At 40.9% G+C, this 15,449-nt stretch overlaps 1 protein-coding gene and 1 long non-coding RNA gene across 2 annotated transcripts in view; one reads left to right on the top strand and one right to left on the bottom strand.

Moving 5' to 3' along the window:
• RPS6KA5 (ribosomal protein S6 kinase A5) overlaps positions 1-15,449 on the bottom strand; it is a 175,390-nt gene that overhangs the window by 39,828 nt on the left and 120,113 nt on the right. Inside the window, 2 exon segments of the mRNA XM_029950685.1 lie at positions 6,143-6,246; positions 8,711-8,794. Coding sequence (XP_029806545.1) covers positions 6,143-6,246; positions 8,711-8,794 — 188 coding nt within the window.
• LOC115301018 overlaps positions 11,421-15,449 on the top strand; it is a 26,852-nt gene continuing 22,823 nt past the window's right edge. Inside the window, exon 1 of the long non-coding RNA XR_003912942.1 lies at positions 11,421-11,685. This is a non-coding gene — a long non-coding RNA (uncharacterized LOC115301018). The remainder of the gene's footprint in view (positions 11,686-15,449) is intronic.

Here is a 15,449-nt window from a genome sequence, read left to right as displayed (position 1 = left end):
TCGGAGTGGTGATTCCCACCCATCTCCTTGCCTACTTGGCATGTACAGAAGACGGATGGATCTTGGAGGTGACACCAGAGTATTGTAAATTTAACCAGGTGGTGACTTCAATTGTGGCGCTGTACCAGATATGGTTCCATTGTTTGAGCAAATTAACACACAGCCTGGGACACAGCTACTGATCTGGCATAGGCCAGATCACTGTCCATAAGGCCCAACAAAGGGAGTTCTCTCAGCTGGCAAGGCCAGCAATGTCCCCTCACTGTCCTACCTCAGGGGTATATCAACTTTCCAGCCTGATGTCATAATTTGGTTTGCAAGGCTCTTGATTGCCTTTCTCTTCTATAAGACACACACTGATCTGTTACATCAATGACCTTATGCTGACTGAAGTTGGTGAGAAAGAAGCAGCCACTACTCTAGACTGATTGGGAAGACACTTGTCTGTTGGAGGGTGAAAATAAATCTAACATTCAGAGGCCTTCTACATTAGTGATTTCTAGGGATCTAATGGTGTGGGGCATACCAGATGCCATTTCCAAGGTGAAGAAGTTGTTGCGTCTAACCCTTCCTACAACCAAAAGAGACACACAATGCCTAGGGAGCCTCTTTGGATTGTGGAGGTAATACATTCTTCATTTGGGAGTGTGGCTCTAGCCTGTTTACCAAGTGACCTGAAAAGCTGCCGTGGAGGGGGACCCAGAGCAAGAGAAAGCTCTGCAACAGGTCCAGGCTGCTGTTCAGGCTGCTCTGCCACTTGGGTCATATGTTCCAGCAGATTCAATAGTGCTTGGTGTGTCAGTGTAGACAAAGATGCATTCAGAGCCCCTGGCAGGCCCTTGTAAGTGAACTGCAGCACAAAGTCTTAGGATTTTGGAGCAAAACCCTGCCATCTTCTGTGGATAACGACTCCCCTCTTGAGAAACAGCTCTTGGTTTGTTACTGGGCCTTAACTGAGACTGGACACCTAACTACGGGCCTCCAAGTTCCACTGCGACCTGAGACGCCCATCATAAATCAGGTGTTACCTGATCCATCAAGCCATAACGTTGGGTGTGCACCGCAGCACTCCCATCAAATGGAAGTAGTATACACCAGATACACCAGGATACACCAGATAGGCCTGAGCAGGCCCCCAAGGTGCAGGACGTTTCATGAAAAAGTGGCCCACATGCTCACAGTCCCCACTCCTGCTACAATGCTTCCTCCCTCTCAGCCTGCATCTCGGGCCTGATGGGTTGTTCCCTATGACAGCTGACAGAGGAAGAGAAGACATAGGCCACGTTTACAGACAGTTCTGCATGATATGAAGGCACCACCTGAGGGGGGACAGCTATAGTGCTATTCGCCCCTCAAAAGACGTGCTGAAGGGAAATCTTCCCGGTGGGAAGAGTGTGGGCAGTGTACCTGGATGTTCATTATGTGTGGGAGGAGAAATGGCCAGATGTCCAATTTTATATTGATTGATGGGCAGTGCCCAATGGTTTGGCTGGATGGTCACAGACTTGGAAGAAACAAGATTCGAATACTGAGGACAAGGAAGTCTGGTTGACCAAGATATCTGGGGGACAGGTATGTGGATAGACCTCTCTGAATGGAGAGGGAAAAATGTGACGAGACCTGTGTCCCATGGAATGCTCACCAAAGGGTAGCCTCGGCAGGGAGGGTTTTAATAATGAAGTGGAGGGGCGCCTGGATGGCTCAGTCGGTTAAGCGGCCGACTTTGGCTCAGGTCATGATCTCACAGTCTGTGGGTTCAGGCCCCACGTCGGGCTCTGTGCTAACAGCTCAGAGCCTGGAGCCTGTCTCAGATTCTCTGTCCCCCCCTCTCTCTGCCCCTCCTCTGCTCATACTCTGTCTCTCTCTCAAAAATAAACAAACTTAAAAAACGTAAAAGAAATAATGAAGGGGATAAGATGATCTGTTCTGTAGATAGCAGTCAGTCTCTTTCTCCAGTCAACCCTGTCACCATGCGGTGAGCCATGAACAAAGTGGCCATAGTGGTGGGGAAGGTTACATGTGGGCCCAGCCACATGGACTTCTACTCACCAAGGCTGACCTGGCTACGGCTACTGCTGAGTGCCCAATCTGCACCAACACCCTGGGTCCAATACGGCACCAATCCCCAGGGTGACCAGCCGGTTACATGGTGGCAGGTAGATTACATGGGACTGCTTCCATTACGGAAGAGGTAATGTTTCCTTCTAACTAGAATAGACACTGCGGATATGGATTTGCTTTCCCCGCACGAGCTGCTTCTGCCAAAACTACCATCTGTGGACTCACAGAATGCTTTATGCGCTGTCATGGTATTCTACACAGTGTCGCTTCTAATCGAGGAACTCACTTCACAGCAAAAGAAGTATAGCAGTAGGCCAATGCTCATGGAATTCACTGGTCTCACTAAGTTCTCCACTATCTTGGAACAGTTGGCTTGATAGGACAGTGGAATGGCCTTTTGAAGACACAGTTATAGTGCGAGCTAGGCAGCGATATGTTGCAGGGCTCTGGCAAGGTTCTCCGGAAGACTGCCAATGCTCTGAATCAACATCCAATATACGGTGCTTTTTGTCCCTTAGGAAGATTCATGGGTCCAGAAATCATGGGGAGAGAACTGGGAATGGCACCCCTCACTATTACCCCTAAGTGACTCACTAGCAAAGTGTGTGCTTCCTGTTCCCAATGACTTTATGCCCTGTTAGCCGAGAGGTCTTAGTTCTAGGAAAAGGAAGGCTTCCATCAAGAGACACACAATGATTCCACTGAGCTGGAAATTCAGACACCTACCCAGTCACATTGGGCTCCTAAAGCCTCTGAGTCAATAGGCAAAGAAGGGAGTTCTGTGCTGGCTGTGGTGAATGATCCCTGCTACCAAGGAGGAAAACGTGGACTCTACTCCATAGTGAAAGTAAGGAAGAGGGTCTGAAATGCAGGCGATCCCTTAAGGTGTCTATTAGTATTAGCATGCTCTGTGATGAAGATCAACTGAAAACTACAATAACCCGACCTAGGTAGAACCAGTAAAAGCCCAGATTCTTCAGGAATGACTGTTTGGATCACCCACAAGGTGCTGAAGGCAAAGGGAATACAGAGTAGGTAGTGGAAACAGGTAGTTATAAATACCAGCTATGATCCCATAATCGGTTACAGAAATGAGGACTGTGATCATCACATTTCCTCATTTTGTTGTAAATATATATGTGTGGCTGTAGGTGTGCATACATAATTTTAATATCTTTATTTGTTACATATATGTCTGTTTTCCTCCCTTTCTTATTCCTTTATCATGTAAGATAAGATACACTGACTTTATATCACGGTATTTAAGTACTGTTAATTTTTTTCACGGTATCTAAGTTATGGGATTTCAAGAAGGGAGAAGATCACTGAAGGAGTTTAGGTAAGGGGTTGGTGGGTTTCGGTTGTATCCAGGATAGCTGTGTCATGTTCGGTGGACTAGAACTGTTACTGTCTTTATGGGGATGAAGTTCGGTTTGACAAGCTGTGCATGACTCCCAACCTGACGAGAGGTGGCCATGTGGTGGCTAATCTGAAGTGTCATTTGACTGGGCTACAGGGGGCCCAAACTAAACATCACTTCTGGGTGTGTCTGTGAGGGTGTCTCTGAGCGAGATCATCAGCATCTGAACTAGGGGACTCCAGCAGAGCAGAATGCTCTCCCCATGTGGGTGGGCAGCACCCACAGAATGCTGTGGGTGGGCAGCAACGGGCCCCCTGAGGGTCTGAGTAGAAACAGAAAGCAGAGGAAGGGAGGGTCCAGCCCCTTGCTGCCTGCCTGCTGACACAGGACGCTGGTCTTCCGCCACTGGGCTGGGTTTTACACCATGGGCTCCTCTCAATCCCAGGCCTGGCTTTCCTGGGTCCCGGTGCAGAGGGCAGATCGTGGGAGTTCTCGGCCTCTGTAATCTTGGGAGCGGATTCCATAAAATACATCTCCTTCTGTACACATGTGCGTGCATGCATGCGCGCACACACACACACACACGCGTGTGCACACACACACCCTGTTGGTTTTGCTTCTCTGGAAAACCCTAATACAGTCTGGCTCTTTATCTGCAGCCATTCCGGTGACAACACAGGGGTATCTCACTGTAGTTTAGTTTGCATTTCCCCAAAGACTAATGATGCTGCTCATCTTTCCACGTGCTTAGCCACCACTCATAGATCTTCTCTGGTGAACTGTTAAACTCTTTTGCCCATTTTTCAAAACAGAAGTTCCTACCCCCTGCCCCCACCTTAGTTTTGAGAGTTCTTTATGCATTCTGGAGAGTTCCTCATGCATCCTTTGTCAGATCCAGGATTTGTAATTTTCTCCCAGTCTGGGGCTTGTCTTTCCATTCATTCTCTTGGTTTCTTTTGAAGAGCCATGTACTTAATTTTGAGGAAGCCCAATTTGTCAGTGTTTTCTTTGATTGACTGCACTTTTTGTGTCCTAAGAAGTCTTTGCCCAACCCAAAGTCACAAAGATTTTCCTTTAAGTTTTCTTCTAGAAATTTTCTAGTTTTAAGTTTTACATTTAGGTCTGTGATCTGTTTTTAGTGAACTTTTCTGTACAGTGCAAAGTATTTATTGAGGTTCATTTTTTCCCATAAGATGGCCAATGGCTCTAGCACTTGTTGAAGAGACTACCTTTTCTCCACTAAACTGATGTTGCACCTTTGTAAAAAAAAAAAAAAATTCAGTTGCCCATATCTCTGTGGTTCCATTTCTGGACTTTCTATTTTACTGATGATTTGTCTATCTTGATGTGAACACCACATTGTCTTAATTACTGTAGCTTATGAGCCTTAAAATCAACTTTGGTCTACTGTTTCAAAGGCGATGTGGTGATTCTAGGTCCTCCGCATATCTCTATGCATTTTAGGTTGTCAATTTCTATGAGAGAAAAAAGCCTGCTGGGATTGGGATTGTGTTGAATCTATCGATCAGTTTAGAGAGAATCACATCTTAACTGTATTGAGTAGCTCCCGCACACCTGTATGCTCATCCATACTTGGCTGAATACTTGAGGGGTAGTTTCTGCAAATCTCTGGACTTCTCTCTGGACTCTGCCTGCAGATTCTAGCTGCCTGGTCTCCCTGGACTCTCACTTCTGTCTCCTCAACTCTGCCTGGGCTTCCCCTCGCTGTGCGGCAGCCTGGACACTCTCTCAAGGCAGTCAGCTGGCCAGTCATAGCGCTCACCTCGTTTATTTTCCGTCTCTGTGTTCACTGCCCTTCACTGCTAGATGCTCAGTGTCTTCAATATTGCTGTTTCATACATTTTGCACATTTTAAAAACTGTTTCAGGCAGGAAAGTAAATCCGGGTCCCTGTTATTCCATCTTGGGAAGGAGTGGAAGTCTCAGTTTTTAATTTTTAATGTCAAATCTGTTCTCAAAGTTATAAAATTCAAGTAGAAACAGGACAAAAACATAACTAGTAATTAGTATGAAGTTTTATCACTGTTCGTTTATTTGTTCATTAACTCATTCCAAAAATATTTACCGAATTCTGCATAGTAAGCGCTGGGCTGGCTCCAGCATACAATGCTGGAGATCAACGCCAGACGTGCTCCTTGCTCTCACAGAGCTTACAATCTAGAGGGACGGACAGACATTAATCAAGTAACTATGAACAAAAATGTAATGCTGCAATTGAGACAGCTGCTATGAAGGAAAAGAGTAGAATAATGCTATGATAACTTACAAGTGGGTAGTTTTATGGAATCTGTTTCTATTGAGAAATATTGAGCATATAGCCAGGAGTTGAAGAGACCACTACTGTTTATTTGCAAAGACAGTACATTCAGTATACAGTGGGGGGAAAGTATCCAACAAATACAGTTCTCAATATATGAGGTACTAGGTTAAGACGATATGCTAAGTGCTCTGGAGCACACAGAAATTCTGGCATTGTCCTTCTGAGACGTAAGATCTAATTGGGCACACAAAAGATAGAGACATCTAACGGTTATCTATCTACATTCTATGTGACTATAAATGGAAATTTACCACCTGAGCATTATTTTGTCTATCCTCATTAAAAAAACAAAAATGATCTTTTCCATCAGGCTATAACTGCGGAAGTTTGATAAGCTCCTTTGAGAAAATGATACATATGTCTTATTTTGTTAAGTCTTACCTAGATATCTCAGCTTGGGAATTCTTCTCTCCATCAACAGTGAAAGGAGATGCGCCAGTCAGTAATTCGTACATTAGGACCCCTAAACTCCACCAGTCAACTGCCTACGAAAGAACAATGCGTTTTATAGAATATGAATATATATTTTATAGGAAAAAATGAACAAAATAAAGCTATATATTTGGAAAATATTTTAACAAAATGGTTTTGTATATACCTTTCTGTGTAAGGAGTATGAAATTAAACACATGCAAGAAAGACATTTAGAGGACAAATATCGAGGTATCCTCACAAAAGAATGGAAACACAGTAAAGTCAATCAAGGGGCTAGGAGTATTTTCATTATTTCCTAAATCACTAAGTAATGGTTTTATTTTGGTTAATTTTTAAAATTTTTATTTATTTTATTTTTATTTTTATTTTATTTTTTTATGCTCTTTATTTATTTTTTTTGAGAGTCAGAGAGAGACAGCACGAACAGAGGAGGGTCAGAGAGAGAGGGAGACACAGAATCCGAAGCAGGCTCCAGACTCTGAGATGTCAGCACAGAGCCCAATGCGGGGCTCGAACCCACAAACCATGAGATCATGACCTGAGCCGAAGCCGGGTGCTCAACTGACTGAGTCACCCTGGCGCCCCTATTTATTTTATTTTTAAAGTTTATTTATTTTGAGAGAGAGAGAGAGTGCACGGAATGGAGCAGAGAGAGAGGGAGACAGAGAATCCCAAGCAGATTCCACACTGTCAGTATAGACTCCGATATGGGTCTCAAACCCATGAACCATGAGATCATGACCTGAGCTGAAGTTGGACACATTAAGTGAGCTACCCAGCCACCCTAAAGTAAAAAAAAAAAAAAAAAAAAAAAATGTTTTTTAATTTAATATAAATTTAAAAAATTTTAAGTAAAATCTTTAGACTTATGATGGGAGGGGAAGGGAGCATTCAGCATTATTTATTTGTCTGTTTTTGATAGAGAGAGCGAGCACGTGAGTGAGCTAGGGGCAGAGAGAGAGAGAGAATTCCAAGAGGTGAAGAGAGAGGGAGACAGAGTAAAACCGGGAGTGGGACTCAGGCTCACCCAATGCGGGGATCAATCTCACGAACCAAACACGAGACCATGACCTGAGCCAATGTCAGTCAGATGCATAACCAACTGAGCCACCCAGGCACCCCATTCAGCATTTTTTATTGATTAGTGAGCTCCAAAATCATGAAATTCCTTGAACTTTAAGGGCAAAAATGAAAATGGTCAATTTCATAACCACATAAATCAATTCCTCTTATAGAACCTTTCACATACGTCTTCATTTCTGTGAGCCGTCCTTTTTTGGGAAGCATGAAGACACTTAATACAAAATAAAAGGAGATCTAAAAATTTATAAATTTATAAATGTAGTTACCTGAACTGAGAATTACATATAATTTAAAGAATTGTATAGAATTTAAAGAATTCTGATACATTGCAAATTAGTTTTTTCATAATTAGGCAAATCAAGATTTCAGTAACTCTTAAATACACAAGGTTCTACCACTGAGATATTAACTGGATACTCTGCTTCCCAATTTCAGGGCAAAGGTTTTGGAGACATGATGAGAAATTTATGGGGGTGCCTGGGTGGCTCAGTCAGTTAACCTCCGACTTCAGCTCAGATCATGATCTCACGTTTGTGGGTTCGAGCCCCACATCGGGCTCTGTGCTGACAGCTCAGAGCCTGGAGCCTGCTTCAGATTCTGTGTGTCCCTCTCTCTCTCCCTCCCTGCTCATACTCTGTCTCTGTCTGTCTCAAAAATAAATAAAACATTAAAAAAATTAAAAAAAAGAGAAATTTATGAATGTACAGCTATTTTAAAGAAAACGCACAAGCATGCCACATAAAACATGCTCTGGCAGATTGCAGTCATAAAGAACAGTGTGGAGCCAGGTACGTTGATAAGTATTTTGCACATATTGTCACACTTAATGCGATTCAAAGCCGTCAAGCTGTTCCATGAATGGGAAAGAGTATTTATTGACTGGCTCTATTTTGGACCTCAATAATGCAGGATTCCTAATCAAATGACCTGAATGATCCTGGGGCTGTATATGTAGGAATCTGAAAGGGGAAGACGAGGAAGAAAAACTAGTCAAAATTCCTTATTTGGAATAAAGCGAAAGCATTAAAGTGGAATGAAACAAATCTGTACTCTGTAACACAGGAAGGAATAGCTTTTATAACAAAACAACTCAGAATACTACAATCCTCCGTTTGCACATACAAAGGCAAGTGAGGTTTTTAGAGGGCTTAGGAAAACAAACTTAGACTATCTTGAATGCAGGATTCTTTTCTTTCTCCAAGGATTGTTACTATGCTTATTTCTATTGAAGAGATAATTCACAAAGTCTATCTTTTTCCTTTAAAACACTAGATACCATAATGTGTTCATGTACACAAGGCAAAGGAGAGAAAACAATGAAGGTAAGACAACATCAGAAAGAGGGCTCTGCTGAAGAGACAGTACTCAAGTTATTACCTAGGATTCTTACTATACATTTTATAGAGATATATAAAGAAGTACAGAACATACCTTGTCATGCCCCGAATCTCCCCCTCTGACAATATCCGGTGCCATGTATTCAATAGTTCCACAAAAGGAAAATGCTCTTTCACCCTTAAATAATCAAACAAACAAAAAGGCATTTGATTTCAAACTAGTCTGACAAGTGACAAAAAAGGAAAGTTAATACTACGCGTTAGTGGTTGAGATAAATCACAGCAGCAAAGTAGTGGGAGAATCTACTTGACAGATTCGCCTCTTCTCACCAGGACAGATCACCACCTACATAGCAAGTCCTGGGTGAATGTCCTGTTGAAAGACTTTGATGCCTGAAACTCCACCATCACCCATCCATCCATCCATCCACCCACCCACTCACCCATCCATCCATCCACCCACCCACTCACCCATCCATCCATCCACCCACCCACTCACCCATCCATCCATCCATCAACCCACCCACTCACCCATCCATCCATCCATCCATCCATCCATCCATCCATCCATCCACCATCACCCATCCATCCATCCATCCATCTACCCACCCACTCACCCATCCATCCATCCATTCACCCACCCATCTATCCATCCATCCACCCATCTGTCCATCCATCTATCTGCTCTTCTTCTTTGCTGTATGTGCATAGATTTCAATTAGCAGTTTCTTGGACCATTTTTTTAAATTAAGTTTTTATAAAACTTCAAATAGTCCTGGTAGGGTAACAAGAACTATCTGATACCTTAGTACATTATTTCCAGATTGGCAACATTGATAGAACATTGAGAAACCTTAAGGGGAAAAAAAAGAGACCAAACACTATGATGGGGAATAGGGAGCCCGGAGATGAAAAATGATGAAAAAAACTTTTCCTACCTTATTTTGTCTAGGTTTGGCACTGCCAATCGTACATTTAGTAATAATCAGCAGAGTGTTTTTATAAAAAGACTGTCCTTAAAGACAGTTATTTCTCTTTTGTAGAGCTTTAAAGAAGTCTAGATTTGAAAACTAAGTCTTTTAACGGATCAACTGTGTCATATGACTCATCTCGATGAAACAGGAGAGAGCAAATATCTAAATTATTATACAGATATAAAATAAAAAATTCCTTTTTAATAAGATACATTCATATGACTACATCCGAAACTTTGTAAGGCACTTTGGTACCATTAAAATATTTTACAAAACTAAAGGAAGCTTTTCAATTTGCACTTTATTCTTCCTCCATCAGTAAGATTTTGAGATATACATATTCTTATTTACCAATTTCAAATGTAAAGAACATTATTCTAGAAATGTTACAGAATCAGCAGAAGTCCTCTATTTTATTTGCGGAAAGTTAAGCCCAAAGACAACAAATGTAATGAATTTATATAAACACATTGGTAACGAATATATTAAAACTACTTAATTGTAATTGTAAAACTACCATATATATATATATATATATATGCATGTATATTAGATGGTTTAAGATTCACTTCTTTCTTTTTTATGTACTACATATGCTGAAAGATTACTATTCCCCAGTATAACAAGAAGAAATAATTTACTTATGCTTAGATCTGCAGAAAATTTTCTTTTTTGTCACCTGGCAGAAAAATGTCATTGGGTAGCTAATATAAACCATATGTCAAATGTCATTATCTCTCTGCTTCATCATTTCAGTACCAAATGCAAATTTTGTCAACATTTTTGTAAAAAAAGAAAAAGTTAAATAAAATTGATTCCATTTAATTTATATGTAAAGAGTAATGGAATAATTTTTAACTTTGTTAGACATGCTTAGAAAAACGTGTAGGAAGCATTCATCTGTTCACGGAATTATTTAAAAAGAAATACTACAAAATTACTTTAAAAAATCCAAACTTCATAAACCCAGTGTTTTTTGTTAATATGCTATTTATGATACAGTAGCCTTTTTTTGGGTAAGCAAAAATCACTGTGTAACTGACATAAAGAAACATGAAAATTACTGTCATTGTATTTATTATCTCATCTCATCTAAGAGATACCTTCAAAACATAGCCCAAATTAAGTTTAGAATTACTGAAAAAATAAAAATAACACTCCAAACTGGTTTATGGTGAAAAAGAATGCATTTTGATTTATTGCTTCTCTAGACTTTATTTATTTAGAAAACCAGTCTTTTTAGCAAATATAAACTTTCACTTCCATTAATAGGCAGCTTCATGTCACAAACCATTCTGAAATCATGCACATTTCCTTCTAAGTATGAGACAATGATTAAACTTTACAGTCATGAAAATGTCTACTCTCTTCTTCAAAATACGAGGTAGTCATAAGTTTAGTGTAAAAAGGGTATGAGGCACATAGACCTTATTGAGGAGTGCCAGAAAGGTCGGACAGTCACCCCAAGTCTCATGTTTTACCTCCTCTCGCAATGAGAGCTACCCAGCTCAACGCTTTCTCCCAGAGAGGAAGCCCGGAACCACGTTAATGATCAGAGACGTATCTTCCCCTCCCCCGTGTGATTTCCGAGTTCCCTTTAATTCACTTTTTCTGTTTTGTGTTTATTTGCTTGGGGGGGGGGAAGTACTGGAGGGGAGCAGACTGTATCTACATTAAAAGATAATTAATAATTACCTATGACTGAAATTCCAGGAGACAAAATTTAACGCTTAAGTTTTGGGAACTTCTGGTTACTGAGAAATAATAGTGAACAAAGCGTTTCTTAAGTTTCTCTGTTATTTTGAAACACTGCCATTTTAGCCGCTTACAGCTCTGTATCTGCTTCCTCTTCCTCTGCCCCAGTGGTAGTTACTCCCTCTGGGTTTTAAGTTGTAGTGTGCCAGCCTTGATTTTCTGAGACTTTATCTTCTATTTGTAAAAATATCCCCAACTAACTTGTGAATGTGTTTATCTGCTAGGAAGATGCGTGCTATCCGGAATGTGCACAGAATGCCTTCCAACAATTCCACCAAAGAGATAAACGGATGAGGTATGACAGAGGAAGTTCTGTGGTGGGGGCAGGAAAGATTTCAAGGTAATATTTGATGAACTATGACTTCATAAGGCTCATATAACATAGTAAATTCTATTCTTTATTATTTGTTCAAAATATCTTTACAGTACTATTTTAATACTTTTAAAAATATCTTGACAAGGCAATCAACCTATTTAGTATTTAGGTCCATGCTATTTTATAAGTAATGTTATTGGTTAAAGGCGGCACGGAGTTAAAAGACTGTGAATGAGAATGTACTTATATGTAAAGATGGTAAAAGCAGTGTGTGCGCACCATTCTGGCAGATAAGACAGAATGTTTTCGTGCATAAGTGACCAGATGATCAAGGAGGTTTCACCGAAACTTGGAGAGAAAATCAGATAGCACCAGACCAAAAAAACTCGGTTTCCTTCTAAGGAAGAATCCAAATATAAACTTAAGCGCCCAATTCCTAGGCATTTCTCAATAAACACTAGATTAATTCATTCTTAGTTTTTATTTGCCAATGTTTTATCCTAATCTTCTTTGCTTATGATAAATTTATAAGTTAAACGTAATATTACCAATGAAAAGTTTCCTCCCCATCCTGTATTTTTTTCCCATCCTAATTTTGACAAATCTTACAACAAAGATCGAGAAATGTTTGATTTTTTAAAAAGAAGCAACTGGCACTGCTAATCATCTAGGACTGTGCTCATGAGAAAGAAAGGGAAAGATGCCAGCCACGAAGAGGGTGCCAAAGCCAGGGGGGTAGACACACGACCTATCCTACAGCTGCAAAGGGAGGGCCTTTAGCTCAGAAGACAATCAAATATTCCCCTTTTGAAATCAAATCCCAAGGTTTCTTCCTCTTGTACACTTGTGGCCTGAATTTACTCTCCCCTCCTTGGTACGAGGAGGTGAGAAAACCTGGTCCAACATGGAATACTCTGGAACACATGATGGACCCAGACAAATTCCCACAAGCTATCTGTTCACACAGATAAAGCCCTGGAGCCTCAAAATTACTAAGTAAGGGAATTAGACTCCCCAAACCAAACAGAAGGATTACTTAAAATACTAGAACAACATTCTATAAAAGACTACTATATTGTAAAAGATGAAAGACAAAAAGGAAAGAAGATACCTGTAAAATGACGCAGCGGCATAGAAAAGATTAAAGAGATATGAAAAGGAAACAAACAGAACTATATAAATGAAAAAATGTACTAATGCAAACAGGCTGATTAAACAAAGTAGACACAAATAAAGAGAGAATCTGAAAACTAGAAGATACACTTGAGAAAATATTACAGAAGTCCCAAGCAGACTAAATAAAAATATCCCCATGGGTGGTAAACTCCCCTTCTTAACTTGATGATGGTTATGTGTTTGCCTTATAAAAATTCCTTAACCCATACATTTATTTTGCTTTTGTTTTTGCATATGTTTTATTTTAAAATAAAAAGATAAACTAGTCCACGAGTAGATATATCTATGACAGCTAAATGAACAATGAATATGCAGTGCAAAACAAAGGAATTTTATTTGTCTGAAAAACGGTCTCTCCTATTCTGAATTCTTGCTGGATAAAGAATTCTTGGCTGCATGTTTTTCCCATTCAGCACGTTGACTTATCCTGCCGTCCTTCTTGCCTGCCAAGTTTCTGGGGAAAGATCTGCTGTAAACCTCATCTGTCTTTCCTTACAGGTTAAGGACTTTTTTCCCCTTGCTACTTTCAGTAATCTTTCTTTGTCTGTGTATTTTGTGAATTTGCCTATGACATGCATTGGCCATAGTCAGCTTTTGTTGAATTTTAAAGGAGCTCTCTGTGCTTCTTAGATTTTGATATCTGTGTCCTTCCCTAGATTAGAGAAGTTTTCAGCTAGAATTTGTTTGAATAAATCTTCTGCTTCTTTCTCTCTCTCTCTCTTCATTTTCTGGGATTCCTATAATATGAATGTCATTCTGTTTTAGTAAGTCACTTAGTTCCCTAATACCTTCCTGATTCATTACCTTTCTTCCCCTTTTCTTTTCAGCGTCATTCTTTTCCATAATTTGATCTTCTGTATACTCATTTGCTCCTCTACTTTGTCCATCCTCAGTTTTATGGACTCCATTTGCGTTTGTGTCTCACAGCATTTTTAATTTTGGCATAACTAGGTTTCAGTTCTTTTATCTTTGCAGAAAGGAATTCTCTAGAGTTTTCTATGCTTTTTCCAAGCCCAACTAGTATACTTATGATTGTCATTTTAAATTCTAGTTCAGACAGATTGTATCTGTAGTGATTAAACCTCTGGTTGTGAGATCTACTTCCTCTTCCTTCTTTTGGGGTAAGTTTCTCTATCTCGTTATTTTGTCCAGAAAAGAAAAGAAGAAACACACACAAACACAAACACACAGAAAAAAACAAAAAAAGTAAAAAAAAAACCCCAACACAACACAACCCTAGGTCCTGGGTGTCTTTTGATCTGCTGGTTAAAAGAATCTAGATCTTAAATTAAATTAAATTAAATTAAATTAAATTAAATTAAATACATATAAAAATATTTTTAAAATAATAAAATATTTTAAAAGGAATTTTAAAAAAGAAATGAAAAAAATAAAGAATAAAAGTAAAAAGGAAGCTGGATTCGCTCTCCCCTAGAGCTGAAGCTTTGCATCATTCTATGATCAGCAGACTTGGTGCACGCTAGTTGTTCGCGCTGGTCTTCTGGTGGAGGTGCCATTCGCACTGAACTTGCCCTGGTGGAGATGCACCTGCAAAGTGCAGGGGGGTGAGACTTGGTGGAAGTGGCTCTGGCCTCCACTAGGTGGCACTGTTTTGCTCCCTGAAGGCTTTCAATGCTGACGGGTAGGATGAATGTGACAGCACCTGGGTCTCTAGCCCTGGAGCTGAAAGTTCACACCCCCTACTCCTCAGGTAACCCTCACAGAAGAGAATCAATCGCCCTTGTCCGGTCCCCAGTTTCTGTCAGAACCCTCGATTCCCCCGCCTGTGTCTGAGCTTTTTTATCTCAGGTGTGCAACTGAGTTTCAAAACTAAATTCGGGGGACTTCCACAGCGCAGACCCACACTGTTCCTCTGGGTGACCATCACGCCATGCTTTTCCCATTTGCTGGCTGTGCAAGGAAAGCAGCTGCGCGGGGCTCCAGAACGTACAGCAAAACAGAGCCAAAGCCCAGCATCCCAGCTCCCCGCCCTCAACAGGAGCCCTGGGAACAGTGCGGCATGTTGGTGCCACCCTTTCTTCTTGAGACCCAGGGGACCCTCAGTACATGCTGTCACTGCTGGGCCTCCACCCCACTTCGCCACCTGAGCACCTTTAATCCCGGCATGTCCTCCGCGGTAGTGAACGTTCAGATTTTCCACTCCCTTGCTTACAATGCTTTGTGGCAGCCTCCGCAAGCAGGCTTCCCACCCCCCCAAGCCTTACCCAGTCGTATCTCCCCAAGTCAACCTTCTGCACCTCCTAACGTGGTTGCCTCTCTACTTGGAGACTTGCAGTTTTTGTTCCTTCAGACCTCCAACTGAATTCTTGCGTGTTCAGAATGATTTGATAACTACCTAGCTGTGGTTGAGGGACGAGACAAGCTTAGGGTGTCCCTCCTCCTCCACCATCTTTTAAAGGCATTTTTTTGTGTGTTTATTTATTTTATTTTTATTTTTTTAATAGTTTATTGTCAAATTGGTTTCCATACACACCCAGTGCTCTTCCCCACAAGTGCCCTCCTCCATCACCACCACCTCTTTCCCCCTCCCCTTCCCCCTTCAACCCTCAGTTCATTTTCAGCATTCAGTAGTCTCTCAAGTTTTGCGTCCC

Source organism: Suricata suricatta, chromosome 9 (assembly GCF_006229205.1).
Source record: "Suricata suricatta isolate VVHF042 chromosome 9, meerkat_22Aug2017_6uvM2_HiC, whole genome shotgun sequence".
Lineage (NCBI taxonomy): Eukaryota > Metazoa > Chordata > Mammalia > Carnivora > Herpestidae > Suricata > Suricata suricatta.
The sequence above is the reverse complement of the archived record's forward strand: the minus strand, read 5'-3'. Positions and strand labels throughout refer to the sequence as shown.